Genomic DNA, 16,145 nt, shown 5'->3' with positions numbered 1-16,145 from the left:
CATGTCCAGGCTGTTCTTGGACTTGTGATCTCTAGCAATTCACCTGCCTCAGCCTCCTGGGCAAGTAGGACTACAGATATGCACCACTCTGCTTTCTTCCTCTCCTCCCTGTACCTCCCTCCCTCTTCTCCCCTCTTTTTCACACCAGTTTCACTGTGTGGTCCAGGCTGGCCCTGACCTGGAGAGGCCCCTGCATCAGCTTCCCTAGTGCTGGGATTACACGTGTGCATCGCTGAACCTGACTTTTAAAAGAGCATTTACATTTTTAAAAATAAGAACCATATCTCATTCTGTCTTGTTTAAACTTTATTTTCCTCGCTTGCTATTCAGATGCCAAGTTCTTCCACACCCCCTGCCATCCATCCTGCCCTTTGATGGCCAGAAGCCTCAGCTGCTGAAGCAGGCTTTGGGGCAGACAGTGCTGAGGTTCCCAGCTGGCCTCCCCCAGCACCTCTCTGTGCACACTGCCTTATCCTCCTGGAGGTTCTCAGTCCTGGGCATCCTGTCTTTTTTCAGGGACTCACTTCCCAGGTGATGAGACTGAGAAACTTGGCATGGAAATGTCCTCACCACACTGGGTCTTCATCACCTTGAGGGCAGCCTGGTATGGCCCTGCCATCGCCCTCCAAATGCCTCACCCACACCACAGCATGGCTCAAGGACCTGGGGCCATGGTGTCCCATCTGGCTCCTGCAGCTAGAGCAGCCCCCTGTCCCTGGCTTGTGCCACCGGCTGCGCCCCAACCCAGTCCACTTGTGGGCAGTGGAGTCGCCATTGAAGGGGCTGACACACAGGCCTGGATACCAGATGCAGCTGGGATCAGCTTCTCCTCTCCCACCACAAAATTCTACGAATTCAGCTCAGTTGCTTTTTTCTTCTCCCAATAATTCAGTTTTTCAAAAAATCACCTAAATTGAATAACTTAGGGAAAACACTTTATTGGTAGTAAATTGATATTCAGATCATAATAATTTCATCTCGGCCTTGGTAGCTACTTACGATACATGAACATGCAGCCTTGAATCCCACACAGGCTCTGGTCCAAGTGTCTGGCCCTCCAAGGGGTGCTCAGTGATCTTGTAGCCCCATGCATCACCATTCTGGGGAGCTCTCTGAACACCCCTGTCGAGCTAGAAGGCTCTGCTGGCATCTGGTACCTCTGCTGCCCAGCTGCAACCTGGACGTGGTTCCTTCTGTGTCACCAAGTGTCACACTTGGCAGACAGGAGGCCTGTGGGGTTCATCTTTGGGTTCCAGCCCCTGAACAGGTCAGATGCACGGCTCATGCCCCAGAAGAAGCTGGCCGTGGGACGTTCTCTCACCAGAGGCTGGGCTGGTTGTCAGGAACTCTGCTGAAAGGCCTGGTCCACCTGTGGGCATGAGGTGGTCATGCCAGGGTCTCTGCTCTCATGGAGGGCACCTGGGCACCGGTGCTAGTTCACATTCCCACTGTGGAACCAGGCCTCAGTGTCACGTGGTCACTTGCCAGGGTGCCCATGAGAATGCAGCTCAGGGAAGCCGGCTGATGTCTTCCGTCTGGGAAGCTGGGATAACTGGGTGCAGGCACAGGTGAACAAAAGTTCAGCTGGTCAGGAAGATTCGGGTGGCCCTGCATGCAGGGCTAGGAGAAGTCTTTTTTTGTTCAGCGTCCAACAGAGGCCTGGGTCCTTCCTAGTCTGCTACCTGGCACAGGAGGGGCCTTTCCACTTCCTGCTCCATGGTCTCTGGGCTAAAACACGTTTGCCAGCTGCCTCCTGTTCTGTAACCGAGCGGTAGGAAGGCGCCATGCCTCTCCCACGAGTCATGTTACATCCCCACAGGCAGTTCTTCCGCCCCAGGACCCCGGGCCAGCCCTCAGCCTCTGGGAAGACACTACTGCCAGCTGCATTCCCAGGACGGCAGCCCAGCCATGCGCGCTGAGTCTCATGCTCCTTAGCATTTCCGGGGTGCTGGAGGGAAAACAATGCCTGGGTGATGACTTCTGTCAGTTCCCGTTGTCAGGCCGTCTTACGTTCCTCCACACTCACAATATTTTCCCACTGGGAACGCGCCTGACATTGCGATTTCTCAAAACTGCAGCTCTGCAGTGAATGCCTAATTCCTGAAACTGCAAAATCTAACAAAAGCTGATTTTTTTCCCACTGATTTGACTGGCTGACTATTTCGAGGCTTTGCATCTGATGACCTGCTGTTCTTCACAAACAGCATCTCTACTGCACCCACATGGTCCAAAGGGGCTCCAGGCAATTAGACCTTTGCAAGCAGCCTGAAGGACCTGCAGAGTCTCTGGAGAGGTCTGGCTTGCTGCCTGGACGAATCCTCCTGAGGAGCACACAGAGCAAGTCCAGGAGCAGCCTGGGGCTGGTTTGGAACTCAGAACCCAGGCCACCACCTCCCAAAGCCTCAGTTAGCTCCCGATGAGCAAGTCCACTCGACTTGCTTATTCCATGTTGTTTAAAAACCCAACTGCTATGTCTCTGTATTAGTATTTTCACATTTGCAAGTGCAAATTTAGAGAAAAACAGGACAATTCTGTGCTTTCAGCTTTATTATCAGAATAAATGAGCCCCTGCTCTGTTTCAGGGTGCACGGCATCTGCTAAGCCTCTTCATGGTGTGGCTGATGCTCTGAGGAGGGAAGGCCCCTCCCTCCTGTCCGTCTCTGTCCTCTGCTGTCACCCTGCACCTTGCACTCCAGATGAACCTCTGCATCTTGCACTTCCACAAAAACCCTAACATCTCAGCCCCCTCACAACCTGGCCCAGAGAGACCAGGAGCAGGCAGGTTTCAGCAGGGTCTGGGAGGACAGGACAGAGCCCTGGACTTGGTCTAGAGTTTTTGTTACGGAGAAAAACCTCAGTCTGCAAACCCCTGGTGGGGACCTTGGTGCACTCTCCCTAGGGCCTTTTGGGAGGGGAAGGAGGACAAGCCCAGCCTGTCCTTGGGTACAGGCTTCTGGCTGGACCTGCCTGGCCCACTTGTTGCTTTGACCTGGGCGGGCTAGTGAGCTCATTCTGCGCCAACCCATTAGGCCACTCGAATTATTCCCCGCGCCTGTGTCACAAAGAGTGCTGCCCTCTCTTCCCAGGTCATCCTAGTCCAAGCCGCCACCTCGGCTCTCACGGAGAACCTGTAGGGATGCTGCCTGATCAGCCAGGCCTCTGAGGGGCGCGCAGGGGCAAGGGCTGGGCGGGGGCGCAGACAAAGGCCCCGCGGAGCTCTAGAGCAAAGGCGGGGAGAGAGCCTGGAGGACTATCGGTGGCTCCTGCTGGGCCCAGAGGCCGGCAGAGAGGGAGCCTAGGGGCCTCTGGCCCCCAACCCCAGGATCTCCCACCCCAATGGCCCACGGGGTGAGGCTGGAGAGGGGTGGAGAAGGCTGATGGAAGGAGGCCAGAGCAGGGCAGGGAAGAGGGGAGCAGGGCGAACTCGCCCTGCACTGGCTGGGCCCTGCGGCTGTGGAGCTGCTGCGCAGAGCGAGGGGAAGCTTCGGGTGCCCATCACACACAGGCATCAAGACCACCTTGCAGGACTGGGGGTTACTCCAATCCCAGGGGCCGCCTCTTGCTCCCTCATCTGCCAAGGCCCCTGCATCCTGACAACGGTCACCCTGGGAACATGGGCCCCACAAAGCCAAGTCTTTTCTTTGGAAGTTTCCAAGGACTCAAAGCCTGGCTTGGACCCCGGCCCCTGGCTGTAAGCAAGGGGTGAGGGAGGCCCAAGCTCACAAGGCCCAGGGCACCGGGTGCTTAGCCCTGCCCACCAGCCCAGCCAGGGTGCCCCCCAGGGGGCACGTGTCCTGGGGCGAATTTCTGGAATCTGCTGGAATTTTCAGGAGCCCAGCTCTGCAGTGCCCAGTCTTTGTTGGGGAAATGAAATGCGTGAATCTGAGTGTTATTCTTCTCCCACACGCATGATTTTAATAGACCCATCAGTCACACTCCCAGACACAGCTGCAGACGAGGCGCCTGCACCCGTAACTCCTTCAAAAAATTAATTCGTTTCATCCAGCTACCGTGGGGTCTTGGAGGGAGGGTGGCAAAGTCTTAACAACCACAATAAAAAGGGGCTGGTGAGTTGGAAAACAAAGCTAGGAAAGAAAAAAAGAAAGATCAGGAGGAACAAAAATCAGAGTGAAAGAGAAAGAAGGACCTCAGGCCTGCAGTGCCTGAAGGAAGTCGGGACCCCTTCCTTCCTCCCAGGCCGAAGCAGGATCTGCCAGGTTTCAGGCGGGACTGTAAGGTGCTGGCAGGGAATGAAGTCATCATAGCCTGACCAGCCTCAGGCTGCACTTCCTTGAGCACTGAAAGCCAATGCTACCCAGGCAGCTGAGACTGAGTGGGCCCAGGGGTCTGGTGGGAATCTCCCGCCACCAACTTAAGCTAGAAAGACGATGGAGAGATAGGGTCTCCGTCCTGGAAGAACCCCTGCTAATCCCCCTCCTGTTGTTTTTAAATTAAGTCATTAAAGAATTTATATTGGCCCTTCTCCCTATAGTGCTAATCAACAGAACAAAAAAAAAAAAAAAAAAGAAAGAAAGAAAGAAAGAAAGAAAGAAAGAAAAAGAGAAAGAGAAAGAAAAAAGAAAAGGAAGGAGTGTGGAGTATCCAGCACTGAATATTCCAGCTGACCGGGAGAAGCAGAAATATAAAACTTAAGGCTCCAAGAACGTGGGCGGTGTTCCCAGCACAACTTTGCACAGTCCCGTGCTCAGCGGGTGGTTCTTCTCTGTGCCTGAACCAAGATCTAGGTGCCTGGTCCAGTGAGCACAGAGGCCTGGCAGCCACACAGGTGGGCACAGCCACCTGCCTGTCTCCCACCCAAGTCAGGAGTTGGGGTGTTGAGGCCAGGAATCTGCAGAGAGCTTTTCTGCCTCTCCTGTAGGATCAATGAGGACCGGCCAGGAATCTTGGCCTGAAGTACAGAGCAAGCAGTGGAATTCCCAGGCACCTCCTGCCGGCCTGCGCAGGAGCCCGGTCCTGGCCCTGTGCCTCCAGGCAATGCACTCTCCAACATCCACACCTACTGGCACTTGAGAGACAACTGTTTTAGAAAGGAGAAAAATCCCTAAAAGGAAGAGAGACAGAAAAAGAGAGAGAGAGAAAAGGGGGGACTTTTTTTATTATCTGGTCAGAAAGCAATGGACATGGTCCCTGAATTTTTTGCAGTTACTTCAACGAATGAGTGGTTTAAGCAAAACTATCAAAATGACCAGCAAAAATGACACAGGAGAACTGTTAGCATCAGTGACACCTAAGCTGCTCTGGAGGCGGCCTGAACTAGGTTCTCACCACAGCAGCAGCCAGGACGGCTCTGAAAGGGCAGCCTCCCTCTTTCCCAGCAGAGACCTTCAGAAGACGGGTGTGGCGACACTGCTGAAATCATCTCCCAGACTCAAAGAATTTTTTCTTTTTAAAAGTCAGAATTTCATCCTAACCTTACGGGTATTTTCAAAATGTATTCGCTACAGTGTAACTTTAAATGCAATATTTAATGCTGTCAGATTACTTGAAGACAAAGTTTTACAGAAAACTTTAAATTCCAGGAAAAAAAAACTGCAATGTACCAATAAACATCTAGAAAAAATATAATTAAAAAATTTAAAGCATCAAACAACCTCAAGATCTTGTCAGAAATAATAAACACGGCATTTTGCGTTCACATCGGTTAGCAACTGGCACCCTGTTGGCGCGGGGAGGGAGGCAAGCGGGCTGCGCACCAGAATCCATGGGGAGTGCAGCGCCCTTTCCGGGGCCGGGCAGCACGGAGGGCTCAGGGACCGCGTTTCGGTTCAGCGACTGTTTCCTGGAACCGAATCTTGATACACCCAAGCTTGCAATCGTAATTGCTGGGAAACTGAGGACACAGTGCCCTCGCCAAGGCCTTTGTCCCCCTCTTCCCCTTCTCTAAGCCCGCGGCCTCGCAGAGCCCTGCTGGGCGCAGCGCGGACCAGCAGTGAGGACTCACCGCGCGGCAAGCAGGCAGGCTGCAGTGGGAGAGCTGGGTGGTAGGCTACTCCTGCAATCCCGGCTCCTTCCGTGTGAACCCTGTGCTCTGCGAAATCATCCGTTCATTTTAACTGTCTTTCTTCCGAGGATTAACGCTAGAGGAGACCCTGCCTCCTCTCCCGGGGTCCCTGGCTCTCGGTCCTTGCTGACAATCTCTTTCTCCTTCAACGGATTACTAGTTGCATGTTGAACTCATAAAACATGCATATAAAATTAGCACGTTTCAATTTTATAGGGGAAAATGCGCTTTTTCGCTCTTAAATTTGTTGATTCAAAACTCATCTCATTTTAAGGGGAGAATCTGTTCGGTTTTTAGAAGAAAGGCTTTTAGGGAACTATGTACACAATCTGATTCCTCCTCCCCGCACCGCAACGTCTAAAATAAAAATTTCACAATGCATTTACAAGAAATAATACAAAATCAAAAGTGGGAAATGCTTGATACAGAAAGTTTTACAAAACCCAGAATATATCTCCGCCGTTTGAAGGGTGTGGGGGTGTCCTCTTTGTATAAATTAACAAACCAAACTAAAAGAGCGGTAAGGACTACAAAAAACCGCGTGTTGGATCCGCCTTACTACATCTGTAACAGGTGCGGGCCGCTGGCGGGCGGCCGCTCGGCCTCGACAGGCAAGCGTCGGGAGCGGGGGCGGTGCGGGGAGGAAAGGCGCGCGCTGGCCGAGATACAAAAGTTGGCATCGCCTTTCACGTGTTTTTGTCTTTTTGTCCCCTTAAGCAGAGAACAGCTTCCTGCCTCCTCCGTGGATGATAAATACTGTACAAAAAGTCTCGAGAAAACACCGAAGTTCAGTCTAAAACGCAGGACTCGCGTCAGCGCCGCGTCCTCCCCAGGGCCTCCCTGAACGGCGGACGAGGGGCCGGTGTCGCCGGGCAGGCGCTCGCGCTCTCCATTGTCTGCGCGTTCCCGGGGCGCGGAAACAAACGTCTGTACAAAAGCAAGGCCGCGCCCGGCCCGAAAGGCCGCCCGGCGGGCCGTGCGCTCGGCGTCACCGCAGTGTCCCCGCGCCCCGGCGGAGCTAGATGTGCGTCAGGGGCACCGTCCCGTTGACGCCCGCGCCCGCGCCCTGGTAGTGCTGCGGCAGCGAGTGCAGGCGGCTCTGTGCCGCGGCGGCTGCCGGGTCGCCGCCCTCGCCGGCGGGCAAGTACATGCTAATCATCTCGCGCAGGTCCCCGGGACACGGCGCGCGCGAGTGCGCCGAGGCGGGCGGACTGCCGCTCGGCTCCGACTTGACCAGCGAGCCGAGCGCGCCCAGCGCTCCCGACGATGCGGCCGCCGCCGCCGCCGCCGCCGCCACGGCGGAGTTCTGGTGCGCGCCTCCTGCGGCGGCGGCGGCGGCGGCGTAGGGGAGCCCGGCGTAGCCCGAGGGCGATGCGCCCATGTAGCCCTGCGAGTTGGAGATGGGACTGTATTGCAGCGCGCCCATGTCGTAGCGGTGCATGGGCTGCGGGTTGTGCGGGTGCGCGTGCGGATGGTGAGGGTGCGGATGCGCGGGGTGCGCGTGCGGGTGCGCGCCTCCCGCGCCCGGGTGCTGCCCGTAGGCCAGCTGTGCCTCCTGCATCATGGCCGCGGCCGCCGCCGCCGCCACCGAGCCCGGGTAGGCACCGTTGGCCCAGCCGTTGACGTGCGCGTAGCCGCCGCCCGCCGCGCCGCCCGGGCTCTCCAGGCGCTGGCCCACCGCTGCTGCGCCCACGCCCACGCCCATGGCCACAGCCGCGCCGCCGCCGCCCGCTCCGGCAGCCAGCAGCCCGCCGGCCAGCGAGTACTTGTCCTTCTTGAGCAGCGTCTTGGTCTTGCGGCGCGGCCGGTACTTGTAGTCTGGGTGCTCCTTCATGTGCAGCGCGCGCAGCCGCTTGGCCTCGTCGATGAACGGCCGCTTCTCGGCCTCGGACATGACCTTCCACTCAGCCCCCAGGCGCTTGCTGATCTCCGAGTTGTGCATCTTGGGGTTCTCCTGTGCCATCTTGCGCCGCTGCCCGCGCGACCACACCATGAAGGCATTCATGGGCCGCTTGACGCGGTCCTGGTTGGCCTTGGCGCCCCCTCCTCCGCCCCCGCCGCCGCCGCCGCCGCCCGCCCCGGCAGGGCCCGAGAGGTTCGTGGGGGCTGGGGCACTGCCGGGCGAGTGCAGGTCAGTCTCCATCATCATGCTGTACATTGGGGCGGCTCGCGCTTCACCGGCGCCGCGCGCGGAGGCCCTGGCACATAGACAGCTGAAGCGGAGAGGGCCAGGGGTGGGGGGGATGCAGGAAGAATGGGGGTGGGGTGGCAGCAACAACAGAAAGAGGCCAAAGCACACGCGCTCAGCGCCGGTCCGGCTAGCAGGTGTAAAGTTTCTCCTCGTGCACAAACCACTTGCCAAAGAGGCCGCCGGCCGGGGTCGCTCTCGCCGCCGCCGCCGCCGCCACCGCCGCCACCCAGTCACCCTTGGCGGAGCTGAGCAAACAGGTGCTGTGGTGCCCAAGTTGCAGCTCCACTTTCCTGGCCGGAAGCGCTGCGCTGGGCCCGGCCCGGGGGTCGCTGTCTCCTCACCGCCGCCGCCTCGGTCTCTGGCGCACGCCGTTCAGCGCCCTCCAACTCGGGGCAGCAACTTCTAGCGGTGCGATGCGCCGCGTGCTCTGGGCATGTGCCGGTCCCTGGTGCCCGGGGGGGAGCCGGCTGCCGGGGGGAGGGTTTGAGGGGGCCCCGGAGGGGGCAAGCGCGGGCCAGTCAGGGAGGGGGTCAGGGGCAGCGCGGGCGTGCAAGGAGCGCCGGAGAGCGGGGCCGCTGAACCCGGGACGGGCTGCCCGCTGCCTGCCTGGGGCGGTGCGCTTAGAGCGGAGGCGCACGCGGGGCTGGCGGTGCGCGGGGCCCAGCAGCCATACGCCGGGCCCGGGCTGCCATTAAATGAGCGCGCTGCGGCCAATGGGAGTTGGCGGCGGCGGTGATTTGCATGGCGCGCTGGCGAGTGACGTGGGGAGGGAGTAGATGCCCCGGGCGCGGGTGGCGGAGCGAGAAGGAGAGGAAGAAGGTGGGGGAACGAGGGCAGGAAGGAGGGGGAAAGAGGCCCAGGAGGGGGGTCACAGCCACCCGGCTTCCTGAGCGCGCTCGCGCGCGCGGCTGCGAACCCGGAGCTCGCCCGCCCCCACCCCCACCCGGCTTCTCCCCTCCCGCGGGCTCCGAATGATTAACGATTGGGTTTAAAAGCACGATGGAAGAAAGGATCATGGGAGGGGTGCGGGAGGAATATCCCGGGCCAGGTTTCCAGGAGCGCGTTGAGACCCAGCTCCTCCTCCTTGCCCCGCCAGCTAACTCCACCAGGGAAGGGGAAAGTTGGAGACCAGGCCGGCGTCTCAGCTGCGTGTGGCTGCAGAGTGGAGCAGAGTCAAACTGAGGCCGCTGGAGACTCCCTGGGTTCTGCGCGTTCGAGCATGGAGTCCCCCTCCCCCCGCGCTCGATGCAGCCTTCCTGCGGCGCGTTTGGAGTTGTCGCCGTGCTCACCGACAAGCAGGCCGTGGCAATCCAGGACCGCAGCGTCCGGGCCACAGGGAGTGGGGGATGGTAATCCTTGCCTACCTTTAGGATCGGCCCTGAACTCTCCCACGCAATGAGGGGGTGGGGTCTTTCAAGGAGCACGAGGGTTATAGTCAGGGATGATTCCAAATTTAGTTACCTCATATTGAATTTCTGGGAAGGTCACAAACAAGATTATTCGGAATTTAGCTACTCCGAGGGTTCAGAAAGTTTTTGGAACCGAAAAAGATGATCTAGGCCAACCCTTAATGGAACGAATGTTCCTCAAGCTGCCTAGGAACTGCCACAACTCCTTGAATTGTGCCGGGTCCACCCAAAACGCCATGGAAAGGAGGGGCTCATGGCCAGGGGGCAGGAGCGGTTTTCCTACATTAGGCGGAAGAAGGGCCGGGGCTCATGCGATGGTCAAGGCATTCACCTTCCGTTATAATTGTTACATTTCTACACGTCCCCGGTGGCCGGAGGTGCAAGAAATTTCCAAACCCAATCTCACAAGCTGTTGGGTTCCCGCTAAGTTTCCCTTCAGAGTAGTCCAGTGGCCCAAAACTGCGAATTGACTCCTCTGGTCCTCCAGGACTGCAGGAGAGTGTTCGACTGTGCTCTGGGGTGAGGGGCCCTGAGCAGACTGGTGGTGGATAAAGTGGGGCCTTCCCAGATGTCTCCAGGCTGGCCTCTTGTGTCAGAAATGTGCATGGGGTGAGGATGCTAGGGTAATGGAAGTAGGGGGGTGTCCGGGATGCTGAGCTGTGAAGAGACACTCCTCTCTTTCTCTCAAACAAAATCCAAGGTTGTGAGTTTCCTGACCCTGCTGCTTGTCCAAGGAACAACAGCAATGCTTTCTTTCCTCCCAATGTGATTGTTACTGTTATTTTTTATTGCAGGGTTGCTACAATATGCAGTGCCCAGCAGACTGAGTTCGCTGCAGATTAAACTGACTTCATCTCAAGACACTCAGCATTTAATAGTAAACTCATCCAATAATGTATAATTACACTAGAAATGAAACATCATTTCATGCTTATTTTTTGCTAAATACCTAGGCTGTAAACTCCATTTTCAACTACTTTCTTATTTCAACAATCAGGTTTGTTAAATCTTTCTATTTGTTTCATGCACTACCTACAAATATCAGTTACATTGTGAATGAACAAAAAAGGAACAGGAATATTGTTTAAAAATGTTATAGACCCATTTTTCCTCGGATAATTTAGGAGGCCATGGGTGTGCAGTGAGATCCCGTGTGTTAGGGAAGTCAGCAAGACTGAAATAAAGGAAATGGTTTACAAATTATAAACTATATTATCCACTTAGCAATTGAAAGATTTCTTTCCTCTGCTTTTCAATTTAGATTTTAAACTAAATAGCCGAAGACCCCCTGAAAATGCTTTGTATGAATCAGGCTTAGCACATTATTTTCCATATCAATGGAGCAATTTATTTTATAAACACCCTGCACTCCACTGTGCTTTGCAGGAATGCTTTATGCTTTGGGAACTTGGATAGCTGACTTTGAAATGCTCTCATTTCTTTCCACCAGAGCCCTGAAAATTGTTTCCAAATACAACCTTACTCTTGTTTTCCAGAGCGTCTAACTAGGAGGTAAATGGCCCCGCACTGCATGTGGCCATGCTGGTTGCTTATCTCTTGGGGTGCTCTCCGTGGGCCCTTTCCAGTGATGAGATGTCTCCCAGCCCTGAGAGTGCCCACCCCATGGGTGCCCACCTGCTTGAGTTGCAGAGTGGCTGCTCCAGGTAGGACTTGTTGCCAAGTGATAGATGATTGGCAGTGGCAGCTGGTGCCAGTGAAGCAGTGGGGAGGCCTGTGTACCAGACCTCCCAGTGCCTTCTACCCTGGCACCAGGATTGAGGGGCAGCCTATTAACTCCTGCCGGTGATGGCTTCCAGGAGCCTCGATTTCTTGCTCCTCCTCCCCACCACCCTACAAGTGACTCTTCAAAAACGGAGGAAAGGGTCCAAAGCCAGTTTGATAAGCACTTTGCCTGTCTCTCACCCCCGCCAGGTTGGCAGGGACCCGCATCCTGCCCAGTTCCTCCCCAGAGCCAGATTCTTGACTGTTTGAAGGCTGACTGTACTATTTCCAAATGATATCAGAGGATGTCCAGGACCCAAGGCAAAAGATTAGCTTCACTATGAGTTGACCAGATTTGCTTCCTCAGCAACGCAGAAATTTCATGGAGCTTGTGCACCAGGTGCCAAAGAGAAGGCCAATTTAGAACTATAGGTAAAGATGTTTTCAAGTTTTTAATTTCAGCTGTGGTCCTAATCCTCAAAGGAAAGTCAGACTCTAACCACCACTGGAGGAGAGAATGCGTGCATATCTATGTGGGCATGCTTGCGTATGCATGCATGCACAGTGAGCCATGTATCTGAGCAGTGCCACAAGAGCCCTTGACTTTCAAATCATCGGAATCCTGGACTTTAACAGCGCCAGCTCGAGCTGCTTCTCCGGGATAAATAACGCTTAGCTTTTGCTTCCCTTCACCTGTGGCTGTGCTCTTGAAAAATGTGGGCAGCAGAGTGGGTCCCTGTGGACATAATCCCTGCCCTGTAACTTTGACATGAAAGCTAGCTAGCGTTTAGGCATCTAGCAATGGATTTCTGTCCCTCAGCTCTTGCACCAAACAAGGAGCCTGATGGACAGGATGAGTACTGGGGACAGAAAAAATGTCCTTGCTTACGGCAGCGCGGGCAGCCTGGGACATCTGGGGGATGGCGCTTAGACTGCTCTAACTCCCTTTCGTTGGGGAGGTAGGCCATGTAGAAAGGCCTTCCTTCCCTGATCACCAAGGGCAAGGCTTTAGGGCTCTGGCGTCACCCCTAAAGGGCTGAGACCACCTCCTGAGAGGCCGCCAGTGACCAGGAAGGACTTTTAGAGAAAAACAGTAGCCATCCAGAAGGCGGACGGAGGCAAAGAAAGCGCGGGAGAGAGAAAAAGAAAGCACAGTTCATTTGGGAAGTGGCCTCTGAGGTCATCTTGGCCAACAGGAGGCGTGCATCGCGGGGGGCTGCGGGAGGCGGGTGGGGCCGGAGGGAAGGCGGGAGCGGACCACGGCTGATCTCCAGCGCCCACGGAGCCCGGTGGAGCTGCCTGGGCTTTACTGGCGCTGTTGCGGCGCGGGCCGCGATCGCCGTCTGCTGGCCGCCGCAGCCCTCGCTGCCCTTGCGGAGCCTCTGAGGCCTTGGAACTGCAGCGGGTGCCGCCTCCGCGCGAGGTCCAGCGCTGGTAGCCGCGCGCTGTCCGAGTCCGCCTCCCAGTACGGGCGCGCGCTGAGGGTAGACGAGGGGGAGGGGACCTCTCCTCTCACATCCCCGCGCCCCGCGCGCTGTCAGCCCATCCTCCGCGCACGGGTCCTGCGCTAACTTTGTTCTGCTCTTACCCCCAAAAGCAAAAGGGCCAAAGTATTGCAAAGGTTTTTTCATTTCTTTTCTTCTTTTTTGATAAAGGTAAGGAAGCAAGTCGAGATGAAGGGGAGCCTGTGGGAGGTGAAGGAAAAGAGAACCACTGGCAGGTGCGGAACTTGGGGCAACCCTGAGCCTACAGGGGCAGACCGGAGCCCAGCTTTCCAGCTCCTGTGCGGAAAAGCACGTCGCGCGCCAAGGACCAACCCTGCATCGGGGTTTGGAGAGCGGCTCCGACTGCGCCGGCGGGAAAGGGGATGGAAATTCTTTGCCTCTGACAGTGAGGCGTCCCTCCAGCCCTCAGCGAGCTAGCGCGGCGACCCCAACGCAGCGGAGCACTCGGCAACGCGTGCCTGCGCGCCTCCCGGCACTGGCTGCAAGCGCTCGGAGAATCTCTGGGAGCTTCGAGTAGGGGCTCACCCTGTGAGCAGTACGCACACATATAATTCAAATTTCACAGCTGACCTGCTCTGAAAACCTCAATCAGCTTCTAATTGAAGGGAAAACAAAATACTGCTTCCCTACAGCAGAGCTAACGATTTAATCATTATATCAGACATTATAGCTTTTAATTAGGCTGATGCTGATACGGTATGGAAAGAGATAATTCAACACAGTTCTTGATGAGTTCCGTAATTGGGTTAACGGCGGAGCAGTCGGGGGAGAGACGTCAATATTCAAGCTGCGTCTGTAGCCACCAGGTTTATGAATGAGAGAGTAGACAGGGGAGGAAAGGCTGGAACCCGAGGGGGCCTCCAGCCCTCGCTCCCCAGGACGGCGGACTGCGGGCGCGAGAGGATACCAGACCACCGGAGTCTCACTATGGAGCTCTGGGTCCTCCTGGCCTGGCCTGCCCGACCTTTCTCCCATGGGAACCTTGCAGAGAGTAGTGTCATCCGATCCTCTTGCTTGGGCAACTGGCCCCAGTCTCTCAACTGTCCCCACCCCAGGACACAACAATCCGGGCCGAGCGCAGGCCCATGGGCAAGCTCTAGTGCGCACTGGCACTGGTGGCATCTGAGGGCCCCTGCGCTGTTTCAGCTCCCAGCCTTCACTCTTGGTGCCGGGCAGGCAGTACCGTGCCCTGGCCGGGAGCGGCCCTCCTCCTCTCTCTGTTGCCCGAAGTGGACGCCCCGGAGCATCAGGCATGCGTGGGCGCTGCAGGCTGCCTTGTGCTAGAGGGTCGGCAGCAAGAAAAGACGGCTTGAGTGGGACGGCGAGCTCCTGCCCAGCCGCTGGGCACCTAGGCTGCAGATACTATTGGCAATTAGGCCTGAAGAGCCTGCAAAAGAGCTAGGACTGCAAAAGTGGATGGGACGCAGGAGCTCTGCAGGAGATGCGTGACCTCTTCTCTCCATTTCTATCTTCAGCCACGGGGCGCAGCCTCGGGGCGCAGGGCATCGCCCACCAGCCACAGCCTTCAAACCTCGAGATCTGCGCGGGGCCCCAGCGCCCAAGGAAGCTGCAGGGCAGGGAAGGCTGTCTGCTCTGCTGCCTGCTAGATTTATGCCCCACAAAGTTGTGCTAAACACGGTGAATCTGAACCTGACCCCACCACAGGAACGGGCTCTTGAGCCTTGGATTTTAAGAAAACACTGACGCCTCTGTTTGGCTGGGCTCTTAGAATAGGCAGTCAACTAAGCCCAGCCTTCGGGGGTTTTAACCCAAAAGATTCCAGCCTGTAATTTTATGTACTTTTTATATTCCTGTCGCCCTTCTTCTGTATTGAACTACATCAGCACAGTATTCTCCTTCAAGATAAATATACTGAATTGCGATTCATCCTTGTCTTATTTTGTCAGTAATTACTGCAAAATTAAATGGGTCACTGCTATAGTTTCATGTACACAAGTCCCCATAATTTACAGCTTGAGCAGGTCTTTCTACAGTGTGCAAAAGTTGTGGTTTCCTAATGCACGTAGTTGCTGCCTGAGCAAGGCGGGCATTCAACGTGGTCACAGGAACACAAAGCAGAGAGAGGGTGCCGGGCTCATCCCTGAGACAGCAAGGGGTGAGCATAGGATCCCATCTTTCCTGAGCAGGGGGTGCTTCCTGACTTCTGAAATTAAAATTTGCAGAATGTAAACACTCCAAGATAGGAGGTGCCTGATGAACCAACCTTCACAAACCAGAATCACTGGGGGAGGAGGCAACCTGCAGGCCCCAGAGGGCAGAGGGGTTGACCAGGGGGTGGAGGGTCCTTCTGAACACAAGAGGCGCCGGGGGGCCGGGAGCCCCAGCCAGCCGGGGAACAGGGCTGTGCGCAGGAAGGACAGCTGAGAGCCAGTCTTACCTCTCTTCTCCCCTCTCATTAGCCCAGACAGAAAAGGCATCCCTGACAACAGGAGACAAGTCATAAGGAATTTCTATATGAAAAGAAATGAAGTGAACTCAGAGGTGCTTTTTCTTACAGGCCATCCCTGTTACTGCAAATTAGATTAGCCACACGGACTTCAATATAAACATGACACGCAGTTCACAGAGTGAGAGCCCATCCCCTCCAATCTCGCCTTTCATCGGAGCAGCGCACATAAACCCAGTCTTGTCCTTTAATACACTGTTCAATGAGATTAAAACATCACTTTGACACAATTTCAAGCCTTTCCAGTCATGTGGGCTGCTTACTCCAGAGAGCAGCAGACAGAAAAAGGGGCCACCAAGAGAGTGCCGAGGCTGCAGGGTGGGTAAGCTGGGCCCCCTTGGCCCATGCAAATGCCACTCATCCAACGACAGGGACCCAACCCAGCTGTTCTGGAAAGGGAACCACACTGGTCTCTGGTTGGATTGGAGGTCTGGTGGCTACCTGGACACAGGAGGCTGCAGAGAAGGCCCACACGTCCCTGGAGACACTATGGCTACAGCTTTTGGGAAGGTTTGGCAGCTCTCTTTGTCTTTTGAACTTAGGAGCATGAGGAAAGAGATGGGTTTGCAACAAGATTGGCTAAAGAGGGATTTGCACCTGTTCTTACTCATAGGAATGCCCTTCCTCTGCTGGTACTGCCTTTCCAACCTTCCTCCACCTGCGGGGTGGCTCTGGGGGAGTGGCAGGACCCCACAAGACAAAGGAGCCCAGGAAGGGGCAGTGGAGGGGTCTTCTGGCTAGGAAATCAGCACATTTCCTTCACATTAGCTTTCTGAAGTGCATGCCAGAGTAGAGGCTGGGCACAGCGTGCCTGGGCCCTCACAGGGGG

The 16,145-nt window shown here is 55.9% G+C and overlaps 1 protein-coding gene across 7 annotated transcripts in view; it reads right to left on the bottom strand.

Moving 5' to 3' along the window:
- The window catches only part of Sox1 (SRY-box transcription factor 1), a 39,389-nt gene that overhangs the window by 21,301 nt on the left and 1,943 nt on the right, over positions 1-16,145 (bottom strand). For 6 of the 7 annotated variants that reach the window (XM_063247044.1, XM_063247042.1, XM_063247043.1 and 3 more), the window contains exon 1: positions 1,000-9,121. The exons of the other annotated variant lie outside the window; for it this stretch is intronic. In XM_063247044.1, coding sequence (XP_063103114.1) covers positions 7,041-8,180 — 1,140 coding nt within the window. In that variant the 5' untranslated portion in view covers positions 8,181-9,121 and the 3' untranslated portion in view covers positions 1,000-7,040. Of the gene's footprint in view, positions 1-999; positions 9,122-16,145 lie in introns of those variants that run through there. 7 annotated transcript variants of the gene reach the window in all.

This window comes from Cavia porcellus, unplaced genomic scaffold (genome assembly GCF_034190915.1).
Source record: "Cavia porcellus strain 051 isolate PalLab524CR breed Dunkin Hartley unplaced genomic scaffold, mCavPor4.1 scaffold_4, whole genome shotgun sequence".
In the NCBI taxonomy this organism is placed as follows: Eukaryota; Metazoa; Chordata; class Mammalia; order Rodentia; family Caviidae; genus Cavia; species Cavia porcellus.
Note: the sequence above shows the minus strand (reverse complement) of the source record. Positions and strands in the feature narration are given on the sequence as shown.